The 21,998-nt window shown below is 43.1% G+C and overlaps 1 protein-coding gene across 6 annotated transcripts in view; it reads left to right on the top strand.

Annotated features, from left to right (window-relative positions):
* PDE7B (phosphodiesterase 7B) overlaps nucleotides 1–21,998 on the top strand; it is a 514,887-nt gene that overhangs the window by 478,067 nt on the left and 14,822 nt on the right. For all 6 annotated transcript variants that reach the window (XM_068231627.1, XM_068231626.1, XM_068231628.1 and 3 more), the window contains 4 exons: nucleotides 2,456–2,519; nucleotides 9,296–9,391; nucleotides 12,556–12,656; nucleotides 14,319–14,450. In XM_068231627.1, coding sequence (XP_068087728.1) covers nucleotides 2,456–2,519; nucleotides 9,296–9,391; nucleotides 12,556–12,656; nucleotides 14,319–14,450 — 393 coding nt within the window. The remainder of the gene's footprint in view (nucleotides 1–2,455; nucleotides 2,520–9,295; nucleotides 9,392–12,555; nucleotides 12,657–14,318; nucleotides 14,451–21,998) is intronic.

Raw genomic sequence — 21,998 nt, 5'->3', positions numbered from 1 at the left:
ATTCTGCGAAGGCATCAAGCGCTTTGTAGCGCAGCAAAGGTGTCAGATGTCTGGCCCACTGGTCTTGGGACAGACGATACTGACGGCATGCTTTTTCAAAAGACCGCAAAAACAAGTCAATGTCTGTGTCTTTCTCAATATTAGCAAATTTAAATTTTGCACTTACGGGTGCTGCAGCTCCTTCAGCAGGGAGGCTGGGCGGTGAACTCCGGCTGGCCTGTTGAACCTTTGCCATGTTGAGCTCATGCTGTCGTCTCTCCCGCGCCTCTGCGGCATCCCTCTCCGCGTGGCGTTCTGCAGCAGCAGCCTTGCGTTCTGCGGATTGGTGCTCCCGTTCCTCTCGTGCTTCCATGTACTGCATGTACTTTTCCAGGTCAGTCTCCATCAGCTTTTGTAATGCCTGCTGCATTACCGGGTCAGCACCCATGGACAGTCCAGTACTGGCCAGTTCCGGGCGAGTACTGTCAGAAACTCTGGGATTGGGGACCACACTGACATTCTCTGGCGTAACTGTTGCAACAGGGCCCGCAGGATGCTCAACCTCTGTACGCCTAGGATCTTCAGCCTCTGGTTCCCCTCGATTGTCAGATGGGCTGGTATCCACCTCAGCGGACACTCCCGGCTCTCGCAGTTGCTGGGTATCCCATCTGGACAAGTCTGCTATCAGGTCCTGTTGTTTCCTGCGGCCGACGTCAATGCCTCTCGCTTGGCAAAGATTTTGCAGGTCCGACAGGCACATGTTCTGGTAGTTCCCGGACATTTCCATGCCAAATAAAATAAAACTTTTGGGGAGGGGTACTGGCTACACAGTCTCTCTGTATATATAAAAAATATATTGCCTTCCAGCTACACCAACGAATTAGTTCGTTTCTTGATAGCGCTAGCGCTATCTTAGATACTTTCAGCACAACACAGGTCCCAACCGCTGCCTAACACTGTCACAGGAGCCCTAGTGGCTGACCGCACTTAGCCTTCTAAACGGTGCCAGCGCACGGATCGTGCGAACTCTGGTCGCAGTCAATGCACAGGAACCGTTAAGAATTAGCCACAGACAACTCAGAAGGGAGCCTGTGAGACACGGGTAATTACAACGTACACACGATTCCACGGTATCTGCCACCACCACTGGTATGGGCCAGTGGACCCGATTTACTGACTGACTAGTCCTCCGAATAAAACGGTTAAACACACGGTATTCTGTCTAGCCAACAACAAACAAACAGTAGCGTATCTTCAGAGACCCGGGATCAGTTCTGTGTGTGCTGATAAGCAGGGTAGCGGACAGTGAATGACTTGGAGAAAGTCATTTATTCATGCAATATAAATAATTAATATATACAGACAATTATTAAAATCAACAATTATTAAAACAGTAATAGCCAGTATAAAAAATAAAAGAAGGGAGAAAAATACTTAGTTCCTGGAAAGATGTCCTTTTTGTGGGAAAAATCAGAGTTCTGGGTTTCAATCAAAGTTCAGAGTTCAGACCAGATGGATGCCAGCATATCCTCAAGCTGGCACCGATGAGTTCAAGATGTTTCAGGGTGGAGGACTCAAGCCCGCCTGATGGCTCTGTGCTTTTGATGAAGCTGGTTTGGGGGTGTGGCAATGCCGGCCCCCTCTGAGCTACCAGCAAATGACAGTTCATTCCCTCTGAGAGATTTTAGAGCTAAACTTATGAATTGCTGTAACTCCTGAACCATACACGTTACATTTAGGGGGGTAACAGCTTCATACTTGGAGGAAAATACAGATTAATATGATATCCGACATGGCTAGTGCAGCAGATCAGGGTCCTGGGTAGATTCATACCTGGGGTGTAGGGGCCCCGGGCCCCTCTCGACTGGTATCAAGAGATCCAGCATGACCCTACGGATCCAATGATACCGCTCTCATAACCACCCTATTTATTGTATTCTGTAAATGGGCAAAAGATTATATAGTACATTCATTTCTTCCTGCTAAGGCTGGAGTCAGCCTGACTGGAGTCCAGCTGTGTCTGCTTCTTGGGATCTCCGTCTATGAAAGGCCCTGTTGGCTCCTTCAATTAACATCTGAATGTGAGATCAGCTTAGACAAACTTTGAGTTTACACCTCTGGCTTAATCAGCAGTCACAGGGCCAGTCTTCCTGCCAGCTGCTAACAGGGGGAAAAAAAACTTCCTATTTAAAATAACCCGGAATGTCAATCTCTAAATCGCTGGCCTGACTACCATCCAGGGTGATCGGCGCAATAAACCGATTGTGTTCTAGTTTCTCACGGCTGTTCCGTGACACAGCTCTTCGATCAAAATAATTCTCCTGCCTATGTGATTAAAAGCCCTTGAAATATAGCAGTTCATGTTACTCCATGTCTAATAATATATATAAAATACAAGACATTTTCTGTCAGACCCTTGTAATGTAGGAAAGTTATAAAAGTGGCATAAAATAACCTGTGTTCTTTCATTTCACAGCATATGCTATCTAAAGTGGGAATGTGGAACTTCGACATATTCCTGTTTGACCGCCTGACAAATGGTAAGTTGCACTGCCAGTCTGAATATAAACAGCAGCTCTGGCATTTAAAACATATCAGCCCACATTTGTTTGCATAACTAAATTGTGCTAATGTTAGCGTGGCATTAATCTTTATACATTCTGACTGAGAGCCAAGTACAGGATATTTAGACATTTAAGTATACTTTTGCAAAGGAAGGATATTTTATTTTTAAGGCACATTTGAAATTGGTTAACATTAAGTTAACCCCTTAAGGAACAGGGACTGCTGGTACCCCAAAATGCCGCTTACCGACAAATCTTACACATACCCACCAGTCACGACACTCTCCCATCGCCGCAGGATTATCTCTCTGCCATTGCTATGACGGCAGAGCTTTGTACGCAGGTCAGGAGCCGCTGTTATTGGCTCCTGACCCTGTCCATCAATGTAAGCCAATGGTATTGGCTTACAGTGGTCACCTGGTCAGCAGCCAATGAAATCGTCTCCTGACTGGCTCACAGAGCTCTGCTGTCTTCTAGACACAGAGCGAGTGAACTGCGGCAGGGAGATAGCGACGCAGTCATTGTTAGCAGTGATAAAAGTTTGCTTGTTTCCGAAGCAGTAAAATCTATGTCCTGTCAGAGCCACAGCAACACCTGCAGGACGTAGATTTGTACTGTTTCAGTCCGGAAGCAGTTAAAGTGGACCCAAACTAAAAATACAAGATTTCAGAAATAAAATCTATTTTTCTAAATTATAATAATAAATAGCAGCCTTTTTCAGCTGCATGATGACAAATATAAAATATTTTACATTTATTGAAGGAACCCCTCCCTTCCTTTCATTTTGCTGGGACAGAAACCGGCAAACTGGTGAGTAGCAGGTGTCTGGCAAAGGAGGAATTGCTAATGGCTGCCACCTGTATAACCCTAGTTATAAAAGAGAAGGGTGAAAAGCATGCACTGAAATGCTCATAGGCTTGAAGGAGTGTTTATTTATCTTTGTATGTGTCAAAGTGGTGCAACTAAATATTTTGAATTAAAAAAATGTTTGGTTTGGGTCCGCTTTAATAAAAGAAAACAACTTTTATCTCAGCATTTATCAAGGAGGCAAAATACAAGCTATGAGACTGAATCTACAGATCTCCATATGGCAAGCTATGTAAGTGGCTTGCATTCTTGCTTTGCAGCATTACTGTAGATTCCCAGGTTTGAATATGACCAATATGACCCTCTAGAGTTGAACTTGGATTCCGACTTTCCATGCAAATTTCTTTCTGGCTTGAAATGGAGCTATCAGATAATTAATCAGTAGCATTTGCATGGAATGTCAAAACTGAAGCTCAAGCTTATCTCTCTCAGTGGTGAAGATTTTCTATGGGAGCTCCAGTTTACCGTCACATCTCAAAACTCAAATCTCAAAAATGTATTGGCAGGTAGAATTTTCATCAAAATAAACTTCAAAATAAAAAAAGTGTTCTAATATGTTGGTTGTAGGAGCCCCAACAGTGGCGTAGCTAAGGAGCTATGGGCCCTGATGCAAGTTTTACATGCCCCCCCCCCCCCCCCCAAGCACTCTGTACATAACAATTCATACGGCGCACCAAAACTTGCCAATGGCAACCACAGTGTCAGAGCTGCAAGAAGGGGATGGGGAACAGCTTGTTAATGATTATTACTATTCAAAGCATCTATAGAAGTGATTATCATGAGCACTGGACCAATAGAGAACTAATACTGCAGTTGAGGGAGGGCCCCTTGGGGCCCATCTGGCCCAAGGGCCCCGATGCGGTCGCTACCTCTGCACCCCCTGTTGCTACATCCCTGAGCCCCACTAAGTGACAGTTAATTGTATGAAAGGTAATGTGGGAAACTTGTCATCTTTATCTAACTGTGAAACAAGGATTTCCTTTTAAGGAAACTGACTGCTATCACAAAAATCATAAAATTTAAAGCACATGTAAACATAAACAAATAAGAAGTACATTTCTCCCAGAGTAAAATGTGTTATAAATGACTTTTCTCATGTTGCTGTGACTTACGGTCGGTAGTAGAAATCTGACAGAACCAACAGGTTTTGGACCAGCTCATCTCCTCATGGGGCTTCTCAGGGTTTTCTTTATTTTTAAAAACACTTAGTGAATGGCAGTTGCTCCGTCCAACTGCCAAAAATGGGTGCAGGGAGGCTGGCTAGCATATGTGTATAAATCATTTCAGGAGGTGTCTTTTTAAAGAATAAAGGCCATGCTGAGAATTCCCCATGAGGAGATGAGCTGATCCAAAACCTGTCAATGCTGTCAGATTTCTACTACCTACTGTAAGTGACCGCAACATAGGAGCTAGTAATTTATAGCTTATTTTACTCTGGAAGAAACTTACCGTACTTCTTATTTGTATGTGTTAATATGTATTTTACATTTTACACTTTTTTTGCAATAGCGGTCCTTTAACCACTTAAAGAGGAACTCCAGTGAAAATAATGTAATAAAAAAAATGCTTCATTTTTACAATAATTATGTATAAATGATTTAGTCAGTGTTTGCCCATTGTAAAATCTTAAATCCCTGATTTACATTCTGACATTTATTACATGGAGACATTTTTACTGTTGGCAGGTGATGTGGCTGCTGCATGCTTTTTTGGCAGTTGGAAACCGCTATAAACAGCTATTTCCCACAATGCAACAAGGTTCACAGACAGGAAACTGCCAGGAGTACCACGGTCCTCAGAGTTTCTTGTGGGAGGGGTTTCACCACAATATCAGTCATACAGACTGATGGTTTGTTTGTGAAAAGGAATAGATTTCTTATGTAAAAGGGAGAATCAGCTACTGATTGGGATAAAGTTCAATTCTTGGTCGGAGTTTCTCTTTAAAGAGAACCTGAACTGAAAATAAAAAGTCAAATTAACCATACATGAACATACTTTCCTCCCGTGTCGTCTACTCCTCAATCTCTTTCTCCTATCCTGCGTCCTGTTTGTCCACTGTGATCAATAGAATTCTCCGTCCTCCATTTTGAAAATGGCCATTACCCCATAACCGCTTCCTGGTCCGCACACTGTTAAACTGTAATATCGCCCACTTGAGCCATAGGGAAACATGGACATTACCTTGCACATTCATTTGTAACTGACAGCTGCTAATATATAACTGACAGCAACTGGTATATTTCAGTTCTGACAAAATATTGTCAGAATTGGAAGGGATCACTGTAAGAAGAAAATGGTGAGCTTCTGAGAGGAACTGGCGGTGAGGTTAGTATGTAATCTTCATTTGCAGCTATGTCATGTGGTTATTTTAAATAATTTTACTCGCTTTAGGTTCCCTTTAAGCCCGAAGGGTTGTTTATTTTTTGCATCTGAGCAACTTTCACCTCCCATTCATTTGCCAATAACTTTATCACTACTCATCACAATGAATTGATCTATATCTTGTTTTTTCCGCCACCAATTATGCTTTCTTTGGGTGATACATTTTGCTAAGAATTTATTTATTCTAAATCCATTTTAGCAGGAATATTAAGAAATAAATGGAAAAAAATCATTATTTCTCAGTTTTTGGCCATTATAGTTTGAAATTAATACATGCTACCGTAATTAAAACCCATGTATTTTATTTGCCCATTTGTCCCGCTTATTACACCATTTAAATTATGTCCCTATCACAATGTATGGCGCCGATATTTTATTTGGAAATAAAGGTGCATTTTGTCAATTTGCGTCCATCACTATTTACAAGCCCATAATTTAAAAAAATATATTAATATACTCCGTTCACATGTATATTTAAAAAGTTCAGACCCTTAGGTAACCATTTATGTTGTTGTTGTTTTTTTAATTGTAATTTTTTTTTTTTTATAAAAAAAAATGTATTTGGGTAATTTTGGGTGTGGGAGGTAAAAAGCTCATTTTAAATGTAAAATAATGTATTTGTTTAATACAAAATAGATGTGGGTGTAGTTTTACTATATGGCCACAAGATGGCCACACTTAAAAAATCCTGGAAGCGTGATCGTACGCTTCCAGGAAGTATTAGGAGGACGGGAAACTTTTTGTGACTCAGAAAAACCCCAGGCGGGAGTGTGCGCAGCCCAACTGGACGAGAATGTTTGTCCAGTTGGGCTTAAGTGGTTAAAAAGTGAATCCGAGATAAACTTTTACTCATTGCATAATTGTGTTCCTTTCATATAGTTTATAGGGCATTCCTCAAGCCAAATACTTTTTTTGTTTTGTTTTAATACTCTAATTCCTTTATAAACTAAACAAGCCTCGCCCACAGCTCCTTTTGTGCCTTGGCACTGTAGCAAAGGCTTATGGGAGCTCAGTCTGGGCAGGAGGAGCAGTAGGTTACTAGCCATTGATTACAGAGGCAGAGGCGAGAAGGGAGGAGGAGAGGGGACTGAATTTACACACAGGCAAGCTGATAGCATCTCCAGCCTGTCACAAGGTGACAAACAGAACATGGCTGCCCTGATTGTATCACAGGAATAAATCATCATAAACTTTTGAAGCTGTTTGCAGCTAGATATGCTGTGTAAACTATCTAAACTTTAGATAAGATATATAGCCAAGTTACTTGTTATAGTTTTTCATCTCGGATCTGCTTTAAGCCAAGATATATACATATAGCTTAGCCTTTCTAGCACCAGCCAGTAGTGTCAGCCATGTAGCATTACAGATTATACTATACTATACTGTGTGTGTGTATATACATATATATATATATATATATATATATATATATATATGTAGATGTTTTGGGGGGGGGGGGTTGTTTGTTTTATAGATGCTTTATTTTGGTAACTATGGGAGAGGGGTAGAAGGAGTTAATAACTAATGGAGGATTTATTTTTCAATTTATTTTAATGCATTTAACATGTCTTTTTACTTTCTGGACATTAGATGTCCCCTCACTATCTTGTGTACTGAACAGTACACAGAAATGTATATGTATGTGTATGTTTTTACTTTCATTTTGTGAATAACCACAGGCATTTTGCTGATGCTGGTGATCATTCACTACAGGCAGTTTGATCATCTTTGGAAACACATGTTCCCATTCACCAATTATGGACTGGCGGACCAGCGACATGGGCTCGATCGCTTTCGCAGAGCGAATGCAAAGATGTTTATCTATGCCTCTGATCCGCAAGTGAAGTTTACAGGGGCGTAGATAAGCATGGTAAGGCTCTGGAACTGGTTACGTTTAAAAAAAAAATTGCCATTGTGCCTTTTTAGTTAATTTTCAGATGTAGTTCACAATGAGAGGCAGTTGGGCACCTGATTAATATAAAGCTTTAAAGAAACATGTCAAATATGACCAAGATTTAGGATGCAGACAGCCAGAAAACTGGCCATGGAAAGATTAACAAAGTACACACCACTGACAATTTTAATCCAGGTTTAGTAGCCTATTACACAATAATAGCATACGGTAATCAGCCTGCATCTGTCAGCAGAAGTTGATTTTTTAATATGCTTATCTATCTACAGTGTCCTTTTTACTAAGCCACACCATTTGCTTAAAATGAAGCAGTAGTGTACCTCTGCACAAAAAAATGGAGGTATATGAAAAAAATGAGAAAAAATATTATCAGAGGCGAAACTGCTGGGGGAGCTCGCTATATTTGGGGGCACAGGGTCTTGGGGGCCCTGAAGTCATGCCTGTGGCCTCACTTGTGAATAGGAGTCGTGGCAGTGCTTGTTATATGACATAGGGAGATCAGGATTTTGCTGGGGGACCATGACTTGTAGTTGATTTGTATACTTGAAATGTCCTTGTAGGCCTCATGCAGGTTTGACCATAGGCAACCGCCCATCTTTATAAATGCCCTGGACAAATACCAAGAGACAGAGACTCCAGAGTCACATGAATTGACTTCCGGTGAAGCTCTTGTAAATATAGAAGTGAATGATTAGCACATGGATTGTAAATATTGTGAGGGCTGTGCTGCTTATATTGTAGAATTATAAATGTCATTACTGTGATTACCACAATGAGAACTATAAAGTCCTGCAGCATAGATTCCACAGCAATGTTATGCTAGGACAATGATTTGATAAAGCACAAATTCCAACTTGAGTACTAGAGGCATACAGTATAATGTTTTGCAAAGCTTTGAAATTGGAAGTAGGTAATTAGGGTCTTTATATTCAAATTTAAGGGGTACATCGAGGTACCACAATATTACACAAGAGGTGGTTAGTTAGCAATATTTTTTTTATTTCAAAATATATTTATTCCAAACTTTTTTTATTTCAAAATTCATAAGAAATGGACCTCTTTGATATCGATGATTTATCATGTATTCAATACATATTTCATACTCATAACTTGAAATATTCAATAGATAGGATGGAATTACCCCTCCGCGGTTCCTAATTTCCAGTAATCAGCTGCAGACAACAGTCATAGGGCCTGGTGGAGAAAACTGCAGTAAAGTTGCCGTGTGCAAGGAGTGCACAGCAATTTTACTGTTACTAGAGCCTGGGAAACACTTCCTGTGCACGGCAACTTTACTACAGTTCACTGCATCAGGCTCATAGTAGTCTGTAGAAATAGGCAAGATCTGCAGTGTGTGTGCGTATCTATAATTCTGTGTGTCTGTACATTGATTTTTAAATGGTAAGGTTTTGCTACCAAGTGTGTGAGTTTTACATCATTGTAAGAGTAGCTCTTTTATATGAAACGTAATGGATGCATCCAATATGCTTGCCAGAATTCTATGAATCTAACATACAAATACTTATCGGAAGCGAAGAGTTGGAATACACTATGCTGAATTTAAGAAATGTATATTTGTCTTCTTTTTCAGGTAACAGCCTTGTAACATTGCTGTGTCATTTATTTAATGTTCACGGACTCATCCATCATTTCCAGCTTGACATGGTGAAGTTGCACAGATTTCTTGGTAAGTCTACATTTGTTAAATGTTGTACACTAGGTACCACATTAAAGGCTGTATAGTGATTTCCTTAGAAATGGGTCCCTAGGCAAGATAGCAGTTTTTACCCACCACTGATGGTCACCTGTCTTTTTTTTTAGTAAGATTTGATGGAGGCTAGCATCCACCAGGCCCCTAGACTCTCTCCAGGCCCTATGCCACTGCCTAGTTTTGCCTTGTGGATAATCTGGCTCTGGATTTTCTTCATCTTTGTTTTATTTATTAAATTTAGACTAGCAAGCTTTGAAAGTTCAAAAAATTGAATGTGCATCGTGGTAAAGCTAAGGTAGTTCTATAGAAAAATAGGCCTCAGTTATGAGTTTCCAAGCTACAAGAAAAATGTTTAAAAAATGTTAAAGAATTCCTTACTGCAGCAGTAAAGCAACACTTGCTTCTGCACACAAAACCTTAGCAAACAGAACAGCAGTTGAAAAGCCAAACATAATGACATTTAATTGTAATATTTCAAATCTGTAATACAAATAAATGAATATGTTGCATTTATCATGATAGATGCACAAGTATAAGCTGACAGATTTGTACTAGAAAAATGGGCCAAAAGCTGGGAGGTTTATTAATCTGCAGGTCAAGTGCGGAGTTCAGTTTATCTGTGAGTTGTCCATGAACCTAACAGCCCTTCATGCAAAGCAGCATTTGGAAGCAGGTGGAGGATAACCTAATTCATGGGGAAAAAACGGACATTGTCTCTACTCAAAATAACATATTTTTTTAATTATGACATATGAGCTATTTCTTTATACAAATAGTAAATGTTATTATAGGTACACAATGTTATTATAAGTACACAGTCAAATTCAGGTAATAATTTGTTAAAGTGGATCGGAACTCATGCACGGGACACAAGGAAAATACGGATTAATCCACCCAGTTTGTTTTTCGAGAGAAGAGCCTGTCGAATTGTAATTTGAGCTCTCAGCTGTGCCAACACAGGAATCTCGGCAGCCCCAGCTAATTTGTAAACACAGGATGTTAACCCTGTGTCTGCTTCCATGGGTGACAGACAGTGAGGTTGCATAATCAAGCTGGAAACACTAGGGGGAGGGCCCTACCAGAGGCTTACAATCTAAAGAAGTAGACACACTACAGATTTATGGCAGGAGTTCTTTGAGCAGTATCAGAGAAATTATTTTATTGAAAGGTTACTATGCTGCTGCTTATCTTTTAGACCAGAGAGGAAGTACTGAGTTCAGATTTGCTTTAACACTTATACAAGTTGCACTGTTCTGGGGATGTGATGTTGTAGCCACACTAGCACTCTCCGGTGCTTTATTTGTATTCTTTTAATGTCAAAGGCAGTCAGGTGATCAATATCTGTTCTGCTAGCAGAGCAGTCAAGCAGGGGAGGGGTATTCAGTTTTACAAAGTAAATTAAGTTGTGGGTAAATGTTGTTGGATTCTATCACCCACTAGCCCTTAAAAGTGGACCTGAACTTGTGCACAGCACAAAAGGAAAACAGAAAAATGCACCCTGTATGTAGTTAGAGAGTTTAGTCTGTTTAAAGAGGAACTGCAGCCTAAACAAACATACTGTCATTAAGTTACATTAGTTATGTTAATTGAAATAGATAGGTAACGTAATCTCTCACCCACCCTGTTTTAAAAGAACAGGTAAATGTTTGTGATTTCATAGGGGCAGCCATCTTTTTGGTTGAAAGGAGGTGACAGGGAGCATGAGACACAGTTCCAACTGTCATTTGTCCTCCCAGCTGTGCATGCTAGGCTTCAAATCTCAAATTCAAAATGTAAAAAAAATATTTGCACCAAAACAGCAGAATGAGAACAACATCAGAAATCCCATCATGCTTTGCACAGTGTCAGGGGAAAAATGCCCAGGCAGATTTCTTTGATGGGGCAGAGCTTAGCTTCTGTGCAGCTAAAAATGAGGCTTGGGTAAGAAAAACAAAGTTCTGATGCTGTGAAACTGTTAAAGGGAACCATAGATGAAAAACATAAAGATTCTATACATACCTGTGGCTTCCTCCAGCCCCATACGCTCTGATCGATCCCACACCGCCATCCTCCTCTGCCCGCAGCTACGAGAACCAGCTCCCCGCTTTTCCGTCAGTCGGAGCCACTCTAAGCGTAAGGGAAGTGCGCTGTTTGAGTATTTCTGCAGCAGCCGCTGGAGAGATACGTAGAGGGCACACTTCTCCTGCGTAGCTGGCTCCGATGACGTCAGTGACGGGAGCCGGTTCTCGTAGATGCAGGCAGCGGAGGACAGCGGCGTGGGATCGACCAGAGCGTATGGGGCTGGAGGAAGCCCCAGGTATGTATAAAATCTTTTTCATTTTCCTGTCTAGGTTCCCTTTAAAGAAACACCAAGCCTTTTCAGTGCAGCTGAGTAGATTTTTAGTCTGGAGGTTCACTTTAATTCTCCCTTATTTGTGTCTAATCACAAGTTGAAATTTGATCTCTCCCCTGTGTCATATGACTGTCATGACAGAGATGGGAGATAAGCTAATTTGAAAGCACAGGATGTTAACAATATGTCTGCTTCCATGAATCAGGAAGTAGAAACAGTGCAGATTTATTTTAGGATTTGTATCGGCTGTAACAAAGACATTTTTTTTGTTTAATGATTATTATGCTGTTGTGTATCTTTTAGAGAAGAGAGGAAGTTCTGAGTTCAGGTCTGATTTAAAGAATCCCAAGGGAAGATTTCCACCCTGAGATTTTCTTTATCATGAAAGCATATTTTACTTTGTTTTATTTACTTAATAAAGTGGTCAACCATCACTTGCTCAGTTTTCCACAAATAATGACCATAGCGTGTTTAATGACCATACGTCACAACAAATAACTGAGTGATTGATGAGACTGAGGGGTAGCCTGTCTCTACCCCAAGATGAGAAAAAGCCTTATTTCTAGTCCTTTTATTGAGCCACGGAGACCAAAATGTCGTTGTTAAATATCTCTTCCTAATTTGTATCGCTAATTATAGGCAACAGATGACAGCATTTATTGTAGTTGAAGAAACTCTCCTTTAATTTAAAAATCGCAAAACAATTCTCCTGTAATCCAGTAGTCATGTGTAGACCTAATGAGATTTGTTAATATTTTGCAAAATAATAAACAGGCACATTTTAGAACAATCTGGTTATTATTTGCAGTTATGGTTCAAGAGGACTACCACAGCCAAAACCCATATCACAATGCTGTCCATGCTGCAGATGTCACACAAGCTATGCACTGCTATTTGCTAGACCCAAAGGTGAGTCCGTTTATCAAGCTTTATTTCCTAATAATTGATTTTGTTAATGAACGTGAAATGTGAGTCTGTGGTACCAAGTCAAACTTTTTGTGCAAAAAGACTTTGTAGTTTTTGAGAAAATTGATTTTGAATAACTTAAATAAAATAATAGTTTTTAAACTGGTAAAATGACATCTTGCTGCAGTACACTGAGGACACAGGAGGATAGAGGTGACACAGTGGGGGGCAGGTGGCACAGAGGGGGCACTGAAGACACACGGGACCAGAAGTGACACAGAGGGCACAGGGGCACAGAGATGGCACAGTGTTTTTTTAATTTATGGATAGATTCAGGTTAACCACTTCACACCAAAGGCATTTTTACCCTAACGGACAAGAGTGATTTTCATTTGCCAATAGCGTAATCACTACTAATCACAATGAAATGATCTATATCTTGTTTCTTTCACCACCAATTGGGCTTTTTGGGGTTGATATTTGTTTTCAGTAATTACTTTATTTTCAATGCATTTTAAAAGGGTAAAACAAGGGAAAAATGAGAAAATACACTATTTCTCCAATTTCATCCCCTATAGTTTCAATATAAACACTGCTACTGTGCATAAAACCCACACATTTTATCTGCCCGTTTGTCCTGGTTATCACAAGATTTTAATTATGTCCCTAGTACAAAGTATGGTGACAATATAGTATTTGGAAATAAAGGTGTATTTTTTCTTTGGTGTTTTTTTTTTCCCCACTATTTTCACGTGCGGGGGCGTGCACGTGCAGACGCACAGCGGCAGCAGCACTGTCTGACTTATAAAGACGACCTGGAGCCATTAAGAGGCTCTAGCACAGTGATGGATAACCTTGGCACTCCAGCTGTGGTGGAACTACAAGTCCCATGAGGCATTGCAATATTCTGACAGCTCCAAGCATAACTCGGGGAGGCAGAGGCATGATGGGATTTGTAGTTTTATCACAGCTGGAGTGTGAAGATTAGCTAGCAGGACATTTTTATAAGTCAGCTTGTCATTAAGTGGTTAAGGACAAATCTACAGTCCCGATCTTGTTCGTTAACAGGGGACTACCTACACATGCATTTGTCCTTTTTACGTTATCCAGTTCATTCCCTTCTTACTAGTCATCTCTTAGACATCATGTGCCCCAGGAATAGAGCTGGCCAGACAATATTCAATTATCACTCAATTTTTTGTTTTCGATATTATGATCTAAATTAGGATCAATATAACAATCAATGTTCTGTCCAGTAACCTTACAACCGACTAAACACAGACATTGAATTTAGCCCTGAATATTAAAAACTAAATTGAGTGATTATTGAATGGTATTTGGCCAGCTTAGGTCAGAGATAACTAGTTAAATAGATAGTTTGACTGGTAGCCAAAAAGACAAAAGTTTCCTCCATACATAACAGAATGGTGGGATCTGCTTGTAAGACATTGGTTGTTGTTACTACAGATCGGTTAAACTCGCACCATGTCCACACATCTTTGCAAATATTGCTTATTCATGTTGCTTACTCAACCACGCTAAAGAGCGTTGTCATTGGTGCAGTGGATTTAGGCCTCCCTTTACATCAGTTAGAATGGAAGAAATATGCACTTTGTTTTCTTTTGTCTGTAGAAAAATAAAGATACATATATTTGTTTCCAATAGCTTGCCAGCTATCTCACTCCTCTTGATATCATGCTCGGCCTGCTGGCAGCTGCGGCACATGATGTAGACCATCCCGGTGTAAATCAGCCATTTTTAATCAAAACCAAACATCATCTTGCAAGTCTGTACCAGGTAAGACTGAAAGTAGAGTACTTTCTAGGATTTTCAGTATTCTGTTTTTTGCTTTAAATTGAATCTGAAGCATTAATTAAAAAACATAACAAAAAACAGATACCTAAGGAGAGGGAAGGCTTTTGGTCCTACAGAGCCTCCCCGTTCCTCTCCTCATCGCCTCATTTGCCCTGCAGGATCCTCCATTTAAATCTCCTGCCGCAGGAGGTTTTCAGAAGTCTTCGGGAGCCCGAGTGCTTCTGAAGACGGGTGGCTCTGTACTGTGCACGTGCGAGTGTGCAAGAGAGGGCACTCACGTGTGCGCAGTATAGAGCATGCCATCTTTAGAAGCCTGAGTGCTCCCGAAGACTTCTGTAACCCACCTGCAGCAGAAGAGAGCAGTCTAAGATCGGTCGGAGACTGCTACCGGGGAAGCCAGGGCAGGATTGACTGAACGAGGAAAGGAACGGGAAGGCTCTATAGGACCTTCCTTCTCTCCTCCCCTCTCCTTAGGTAAGTATCTGTTTTTTTTCTTCAGTTTTGCTTCAGATTCCCTTTCATACTAGACAATACTAACAGAAGATGTAAATGGGTGCTATTAATATTTTTAAAGTTGAATTGTGCTTAAACCATTTCTACTAGTCTGCATACATGGGTTTAGAATAGACATTTAATGGTGACTTAAAAGTTTTTTTTGTTTTTTTTAACTTTTGCTATTGAGTACCAAAAAGTACTGAAATCTTGTGCTGTACAATGTGTAAGTTTTACTTTCCTCGAAAGTTGACCATGAATCTTCCCTCTTGCACATCATAATTAGCTAGCTAGACAGCCATTCAGAGCGGTAGTTAACTAGAAATGTGTGAATAGCGGGAAATAGGCGGAGCTTTGGTCAAAGTCAGAGGCAATCGCTCGATCAGATTTTTACATTTGATTTGTATACAAAACCATGCAGTATGTGTAGAAAATCATTGTAAGACGATTCTTCGGATGACAAACAGAATACAAGAATTTTGTTGATCTGAATGCTGGGTTTTACCATTGTATCTGAAGAGAGAAAGTGCACTAATTGGCCCATTTATGGAAAAAAAGGATAATTATCTTCTGATTACTTACTGTCCTCAGGCACGTGCACAGGGGGTGCTCTGGGTGCCCAGACACCCCCCTTTTTAAAATCTTCAAAAAAGGTCCCTCTCGCAGCGCAAAATAAGCCCCGCCCCCGACCTCGCTAAGCCCCGCCCACCCGCGGGAAGCTCCGCCCCGCCTGGGACACTTTCAAGTGAAGAGGCCCAGACAGGAATCCTAGTGTGGCATACTGACCTCTCCCTCCACCTAGGACCCATACTGACCTCTACCTCCCCCAGCACCCACAGTGACCTCTCCCTCCACCTAGCACCCACAGTGACCTCTCCCTCCCCCAGCACCCACAGTGACCTCTCCCTCCCCCAGCACCCAGCACCCACAGTGACATCTCCCTCCACCTAGCACCCACAGTGACCTCTCCCTCCACCTAGCACCCACAGTGACCTCTCCCTCCCCAGCTCTAGCAGTGATCCTGCCTACCCCAGCACCCACAGTGACCTCTCCCTCCCCCAGCACCCACAGTGACCTCTCCCTCCCCAGCTCTAGCAGTGATCCTGCCTACCCCAGCACCCACAGTGACCTCTCCCTCCCCCAGCACCCACAGTGACCTCTCCCTCCCCCAGCACCCACAGTGACCTCTCCCTCCCCAGCTCTAGCAGTGATCCTGCCTACCCCAGCACCCACACTGACCTATCCCTCCCCCAGCACCCACAGTGATTTTTCCCTCCCCCAGTGGCTACCCTCCTGTCCCCTGCAGCATCCACAGGGACCTCCCATCCCAAAAGCAGCACCTACAGTGACCTCTCCCATTGCCAGGGCACACAGTGGCTTCTTCCAACACCCAGCATCCACTCCCTCCTCCAGTAACCACACTGACTTCTCCCAGCACCCACAGTGGCCTACCCTTTCCCAGCACCCGCATTGACCTCTACCTCCCTTAGCAGCAACTATGCCATTCATAGCAGCACCCACAGTGACCTCTCCCTCCCCAGCTCTAGCAGTGATCCTGCCTACCCCAGCACCCACAGTGACCTCTCCCTCCCCCAGCACCCACAGTGACCTCTCCCTCCCCAGCGCTAGCAGTGATCCTGCCTACCCCAGCACCCACAGTGACCTCTCCCTCCCCCAGCACCCACAGTGACCTCTCCCTCCCCCAGCACCCACAGTGACCTCTCCCTCCCCAGCTCTAGCAGTGATCCTGCCTACCCCAGCACCCACACTGACCTATCCCTCCCCCAGCACCCACAGTGATTTTTCCCTCCCCCAGTGGCTACCCTCCTGTCCCCTGCAGCATCCACAGGGACCTCCCATCCCAAAAGCAGCACCTACAGTGACCTCTCCCATTGCCAGGGCACACAGTGGCTTCTTCCAACACCCAGCATCCACTCCCTCCTCCAGTAACCACACTGACTTCTCCCAGCACCCACAGTGGCCTACCCTTTCCCAGCACCCGCATTGACCTCTACCTCCCTTAGCAGCAACTATGCCATTCATAGCAGCACCCATAGTGACCTCCCACCCCCTGCACCCACAATGACCTCTACCTGCCGAGACCCACAGTGACCCCCCCCAAAGGACCCACAGTGACCTCCCTTTCCTCCAGCACCTATACTGATCTCTACTTTTCACAGCACCCACAGTTACTTCTCCCCCAGGACACACAGTGGCTTACCCTTCCCCTATCAACCACACTGACCTCGACCTCCCCTAGCAGCAACTATGCCATTCATAGCAGTACCCACAGTGACCTCCCACCCCCTGCACCCACAGCAATCCCACCAATATTCAGCACCCACATTACACTCAACCAGTAACCCCCACTATAGCAAGCACCCAGTACTTGCACCAAGCAGGACCCAATACTCATACTCACATCTGGCCTCAATATGGCACTTAGTACTTGCATCAAACAGCCACATGACACCCAGTACCTACACCCCTTCACCCTATAGCTGGCACCCAGTACTCACACCTACATGGCACAGTACTTGCACCCAGCCCCAACATGGCACCCACTACTCACACCTGCACACAGCCTCCACATGGCACACATTATCTGCACCCACATAACTAGTACTAGCACCCAAAGTACCTGCACTCAGAACCCACCTGACACAATGCCCAACCATAGCTAGCACCCAGGCATGGCACCAAGTATTTGCACCTATGTGATACCCAGTACCTGCACCCAACACCCACATGTTTCATCTGCAGTAGTTCCAGTTGCACTAAGCCTCCACTTGGTGCCCAGCACCCACAGCAAGCACTCACATATGACATCCAGTACTTGTGTACCCAATACTCAAAAGGGACTGAGTACCAGCAATCAACATACCATGATGGTTGATACACACCCAAACAGCCAGACTCCACATGACACCCTGTGCCAGCACCCAGAACCCACATGGCACCCAGCATCTGCCTTTAGCACCCACATGACAACAAATACCCTACTAGCCAGCGCCCATCACCCATATGTTGCCATGTACTCACTCCCAGTACCCACTTGGCACTCAGTATTTGCACCTAAGACCCACATACCCCTATAATCAACAACCACATGGCACAGTACTCACACGTCACCAAGTTCCAAAGCCATTATATGCACCTAGTACGTGTCCATGGCCAGCACCCAAATAGCACCCAGTACCCATCCTTGGTCTGAACCCATATGAGACACAGTACTCTCCCATGGCACACATCCAGACCACACATGGCACTCCCTACTCACTCATGTCCAACACTCACATGGCTCCCTGTACCAATTAGCACTCACATGACACCCACTATTGTTACGATCTGCTACTCATTCATCACCCAATACTACATAGCACCCATTGCAAATAAACACCCAATACAAACTGGACCTTGGTACCCAAAGCAGCTTGACACAGACTTTACTTTGGCATCTCGGCACCCACTGCAACTTACCACAAAGTGAACCTTTGCGTCCTACCATTACTGCATCTGGGCACCCACTGCACCTTGGCACTTACTGCAGTTTTGCATCTACTAATGCTTAGCAACCACTGCATATTGGTAACCACTTCTTTGCCTGAAAAGAGGTTTGGGTGCAGATCAAGAGAGACAGAGGTCCCAGTAATGAAAGGTGAGTCTGGGCCTCCACAGTGGGCTCCACTGTGCCCACTCTAACCCACTAACAGTGGGCACCTACCACTGCTGATTTGAGGGTGGTAGCAAAGTTGGAAGGAGACACAAAGTCTGCCTGATACTGCTATAAAGGTGTGTGTGTGTGTGTGTGTGTGTGTGTGTGTGTGTGTGTGTGTGTGTGTGTGTGTGTGTGTGTGTGTGTGTGTGTGTGTGTGTGTGTGTGTGTGTGTGTGTGTGTGTGTGCGTGCGTGCGTGCGTGCGTGTGTGTGTGTGTGTGTGTGTGTTTGGGGGGGGGGGGTTAAAACTGCCTTATGCTTTCTGGAGAGGGGGTATTACATACACAATTTAGCACGATTTACGATTTCAAATTTGAGCACCACACCCTTGAGGATCCTCTGCATGGCCCTGCCCCTTCCTGCAGCACCCACACTAACCTCTACTTTTCCCATCAGCCACCCCTTCCCCTCATAGCTGGCACCCAGATCTCACACTCACATGACACCAAGTATCTGCACCCAGGCCTAAAATTGCACCCAGTACCCACACCTGCACACAGCTTCCACATGGCACCCACTATCTGCACCAAGTATCCACTTAACCCGTACCCGCACCCAAAGTACCTGCTTTCAAAACCCATACAGCAGAAAACAAAGCAAGCGCTCACCAACATGGGCCGCAACTGAATGACTCATCACCTCATATGCATGTAAGTTACACATTTTAGCGTAGCTGCTGCCAGGGTAAAGACATGTGCTTTTAACTTAGGTCAGTTTAGTGTTAGGACATCTGCTCTGGAGATTTACCTTAAACGTTGGTGCAGATGTCCAGTATATTATATTTTTGCATGCAAAACTATGATGGAAGCTAAAATTTCTCCATAGACCAGTATTGCATTGTTTGGATGCGGGCGTACATTTTAGTCCAGGGGGGGCGGTGTGCGCCACAGCGATTAACCATTCAATTGTACAGTATTGGGTCAGGGATGCGCAGCCTTCTACCTATATTTTGTATTCAAAACCCATGTGATGCCCAACGCCAAGTATTCGCACCCATGTCACACCCGGTACCTGTACCCAGCACCCACATGACATTCAGTACATGCACCCAGATCTTACATGGCACTAAGTTCTTGCAATCAACACCCGCATGACACTCGATACCCAACCATAGCCAGAACCCACATGACACTCAGTACTTACACCCATAACCCACATGGCACCCATCATCTGCATTCAGCAGCATGACAATCAATACCCCCCTAGCCAGAAACGAGGCGGGGGGGGGGGGGGGCATGCAGGGGAAGGCATTGCCAGGCCCCTTTTTAAATTTGAGCACCCCCCACTTAAGGACCCTCTGCACGGCCCTGACTGTCCTGAACATCTGATTGAATGATTGCATCTCAGGAAAATATTATTCCGTTAATGACTTTGTAAGGGAAAATACCATAAGTTCCAAAACCTGCATGATGACCTTAGAAGAATCAAACTACAGATAACCATTTTGGGTTTATATGATGCAACATTTCACTCCAGTGGTCAATAAAACAAATCAATTTGCTTTATATTATGCAAATAAGTGCAATTTACTATCAATTTACTATCTTTGCCTGTTTGTACTGGTGGCCATTGCATTAAAGACCTAGCTCAAGCTCCTGTCATTTTTAAATGCATATTGAGCTTCATATACTGCATCATAAGTTCTAATCCACAAAGATCTAAGAAATGCATGTAAACCACCATTCATTATAATTATTGTATTATTACCTCACTGGCTGGGTATGCTGTTCACTTCTTGTGCCAGTAAAAACAATTCTGCTTGGCTGGACTGAACAGCAAACTCTGTTCCATTCAAATGCTCCCAACCCATCCCCTCATTCTCACCCACATAGTAAAAAAAATTGCTGGGAGGGTTCAGCAATAAGCCTTTGCCTCTGAAAACAGAGCTGACTCTGCCCATCTCTTCCATGCTGATACTGGGAGATTAACTCTTTGTAACTAGCACTGCAGCTAAAGCTCAAAAAAGTCCCATCAATTCCTGTAAAGTCTTACTCCAGCTATGTGCATAATAAAGTATTCACCCTTCCTTCACCATCTCCAGTGTCTTTATAAAAATGCTATATAAGATAAGCAAGACATTGTTTCCTATTCCAGGCAGGACAGTGTGATAAGAAGTTAATATATAACATCTAATATGTATTAACACACTGGATATGGTGTGGGAAAGGTTTAAAGGGAACCCAAGATGAAAGGGATATGGAGGCTGCCATATTTATTTCCTTGTAAACAATGCCAATTGCCTGGCAGCCCTGTTGATCTTCTGGCATAAGTAGTGCCTGTGTCAAAACCCTGGAGCAAGCATGCAGCTAATCCAGTAAAACCTGATTCAGCTGATTTAGAGTACTTGATCTGCATATGCTTGTTCAGGGTCTATGGATAAAAGTATTAGAGGCAGGGGATCAGGAGAATTGCCAAGGAACTGGTATTGTTTAAAAGGAAATAAATGTGGCAGCCTCCATATCCCTCTTAGCTCGGGTTCCCTTTAATGCTTTTTTTGCACTACTAGCTGCAAAGAATTAACCTCTATCAGCGGCAGTAGGAGAAGGTGACCTGGGACAGGTGATCAGCTCTGTGTTAAGGAAGAAACTTCCACTCTCCTGCCAGCACAGATCATGGGATGCCATCAGACTATGGCCAGTCAGGTACTTAAAAAAAATTATAGCAAAAGGCAAAGATGTTAGTGCAAAAAACTTTGTGGGACTTTAAGTGGTTAAGTACCATCAGTGAAGTTATAGTGGTTGTAACTCAAAACATTGTCTATAAACTAGTGTTATGAAGTTTTACCAGCACCAACAGTGCATTCCTTTCACGTAGAGTGGCTGTTAAGTTGCTAGTGACAGTCCAGGTAGTAGCCGATACAAGGCTGTATATGGTGGCTTTTGTTTGCATTGCAGGAAGTCATCCATGTGTGGTACAGAATTGCTTCACCTCAAGCAATTCATCTGTGAAATTTTGATTCCTAGTAACCAGTGAAAAATGCTATATGCAAAGCATAAATAGTTATTTTTTTCAAGCTTCCATGTGTTTTACGTTTAGTTGCCTTTTAACATGTGTTTATCATGTGCTGTTTACTATAGAAAAATCTCCCAGGGTGCAGAGAGACAACTTCTTACACAATGGTCATGTGCTGCTCTTCACTGCATAGCTGTTAATCTAAAGGTGCCCATACATTTGCCGACTTTGGTGGCTGATCGACCAACCAATTTGATTATTGTTGTTGAATTGTTTGAAAATCGGTTCCGCCAAGTGCAGGCCCGAACAACGATGTGACCAATTTCGGGCCAAACACGCCTAATGCAAGATGTGTGGCGGAAGTTGGTTG

The sequence above is a fragment of the Hyperolius riggenbachi genome, chromosome 4 (genome assembly GCF_040937935.1).
Source record: "Hyperolius riggenbachi isolate aHypRig1 chromosome 4, aHypRig1.pri, whole genome shotgun sequence".
Lineage (NCBI taxonomy): Eukaryota > Metazoa > Chordata > Amphibia > Anura > Hyperoliidae > Hyperolius > Hyperolius riggenbachi.
Note: the sequence above shows the minus strand (reverse complement) of the source record. Positions and strands in the feature narration are given on the sequence as shown.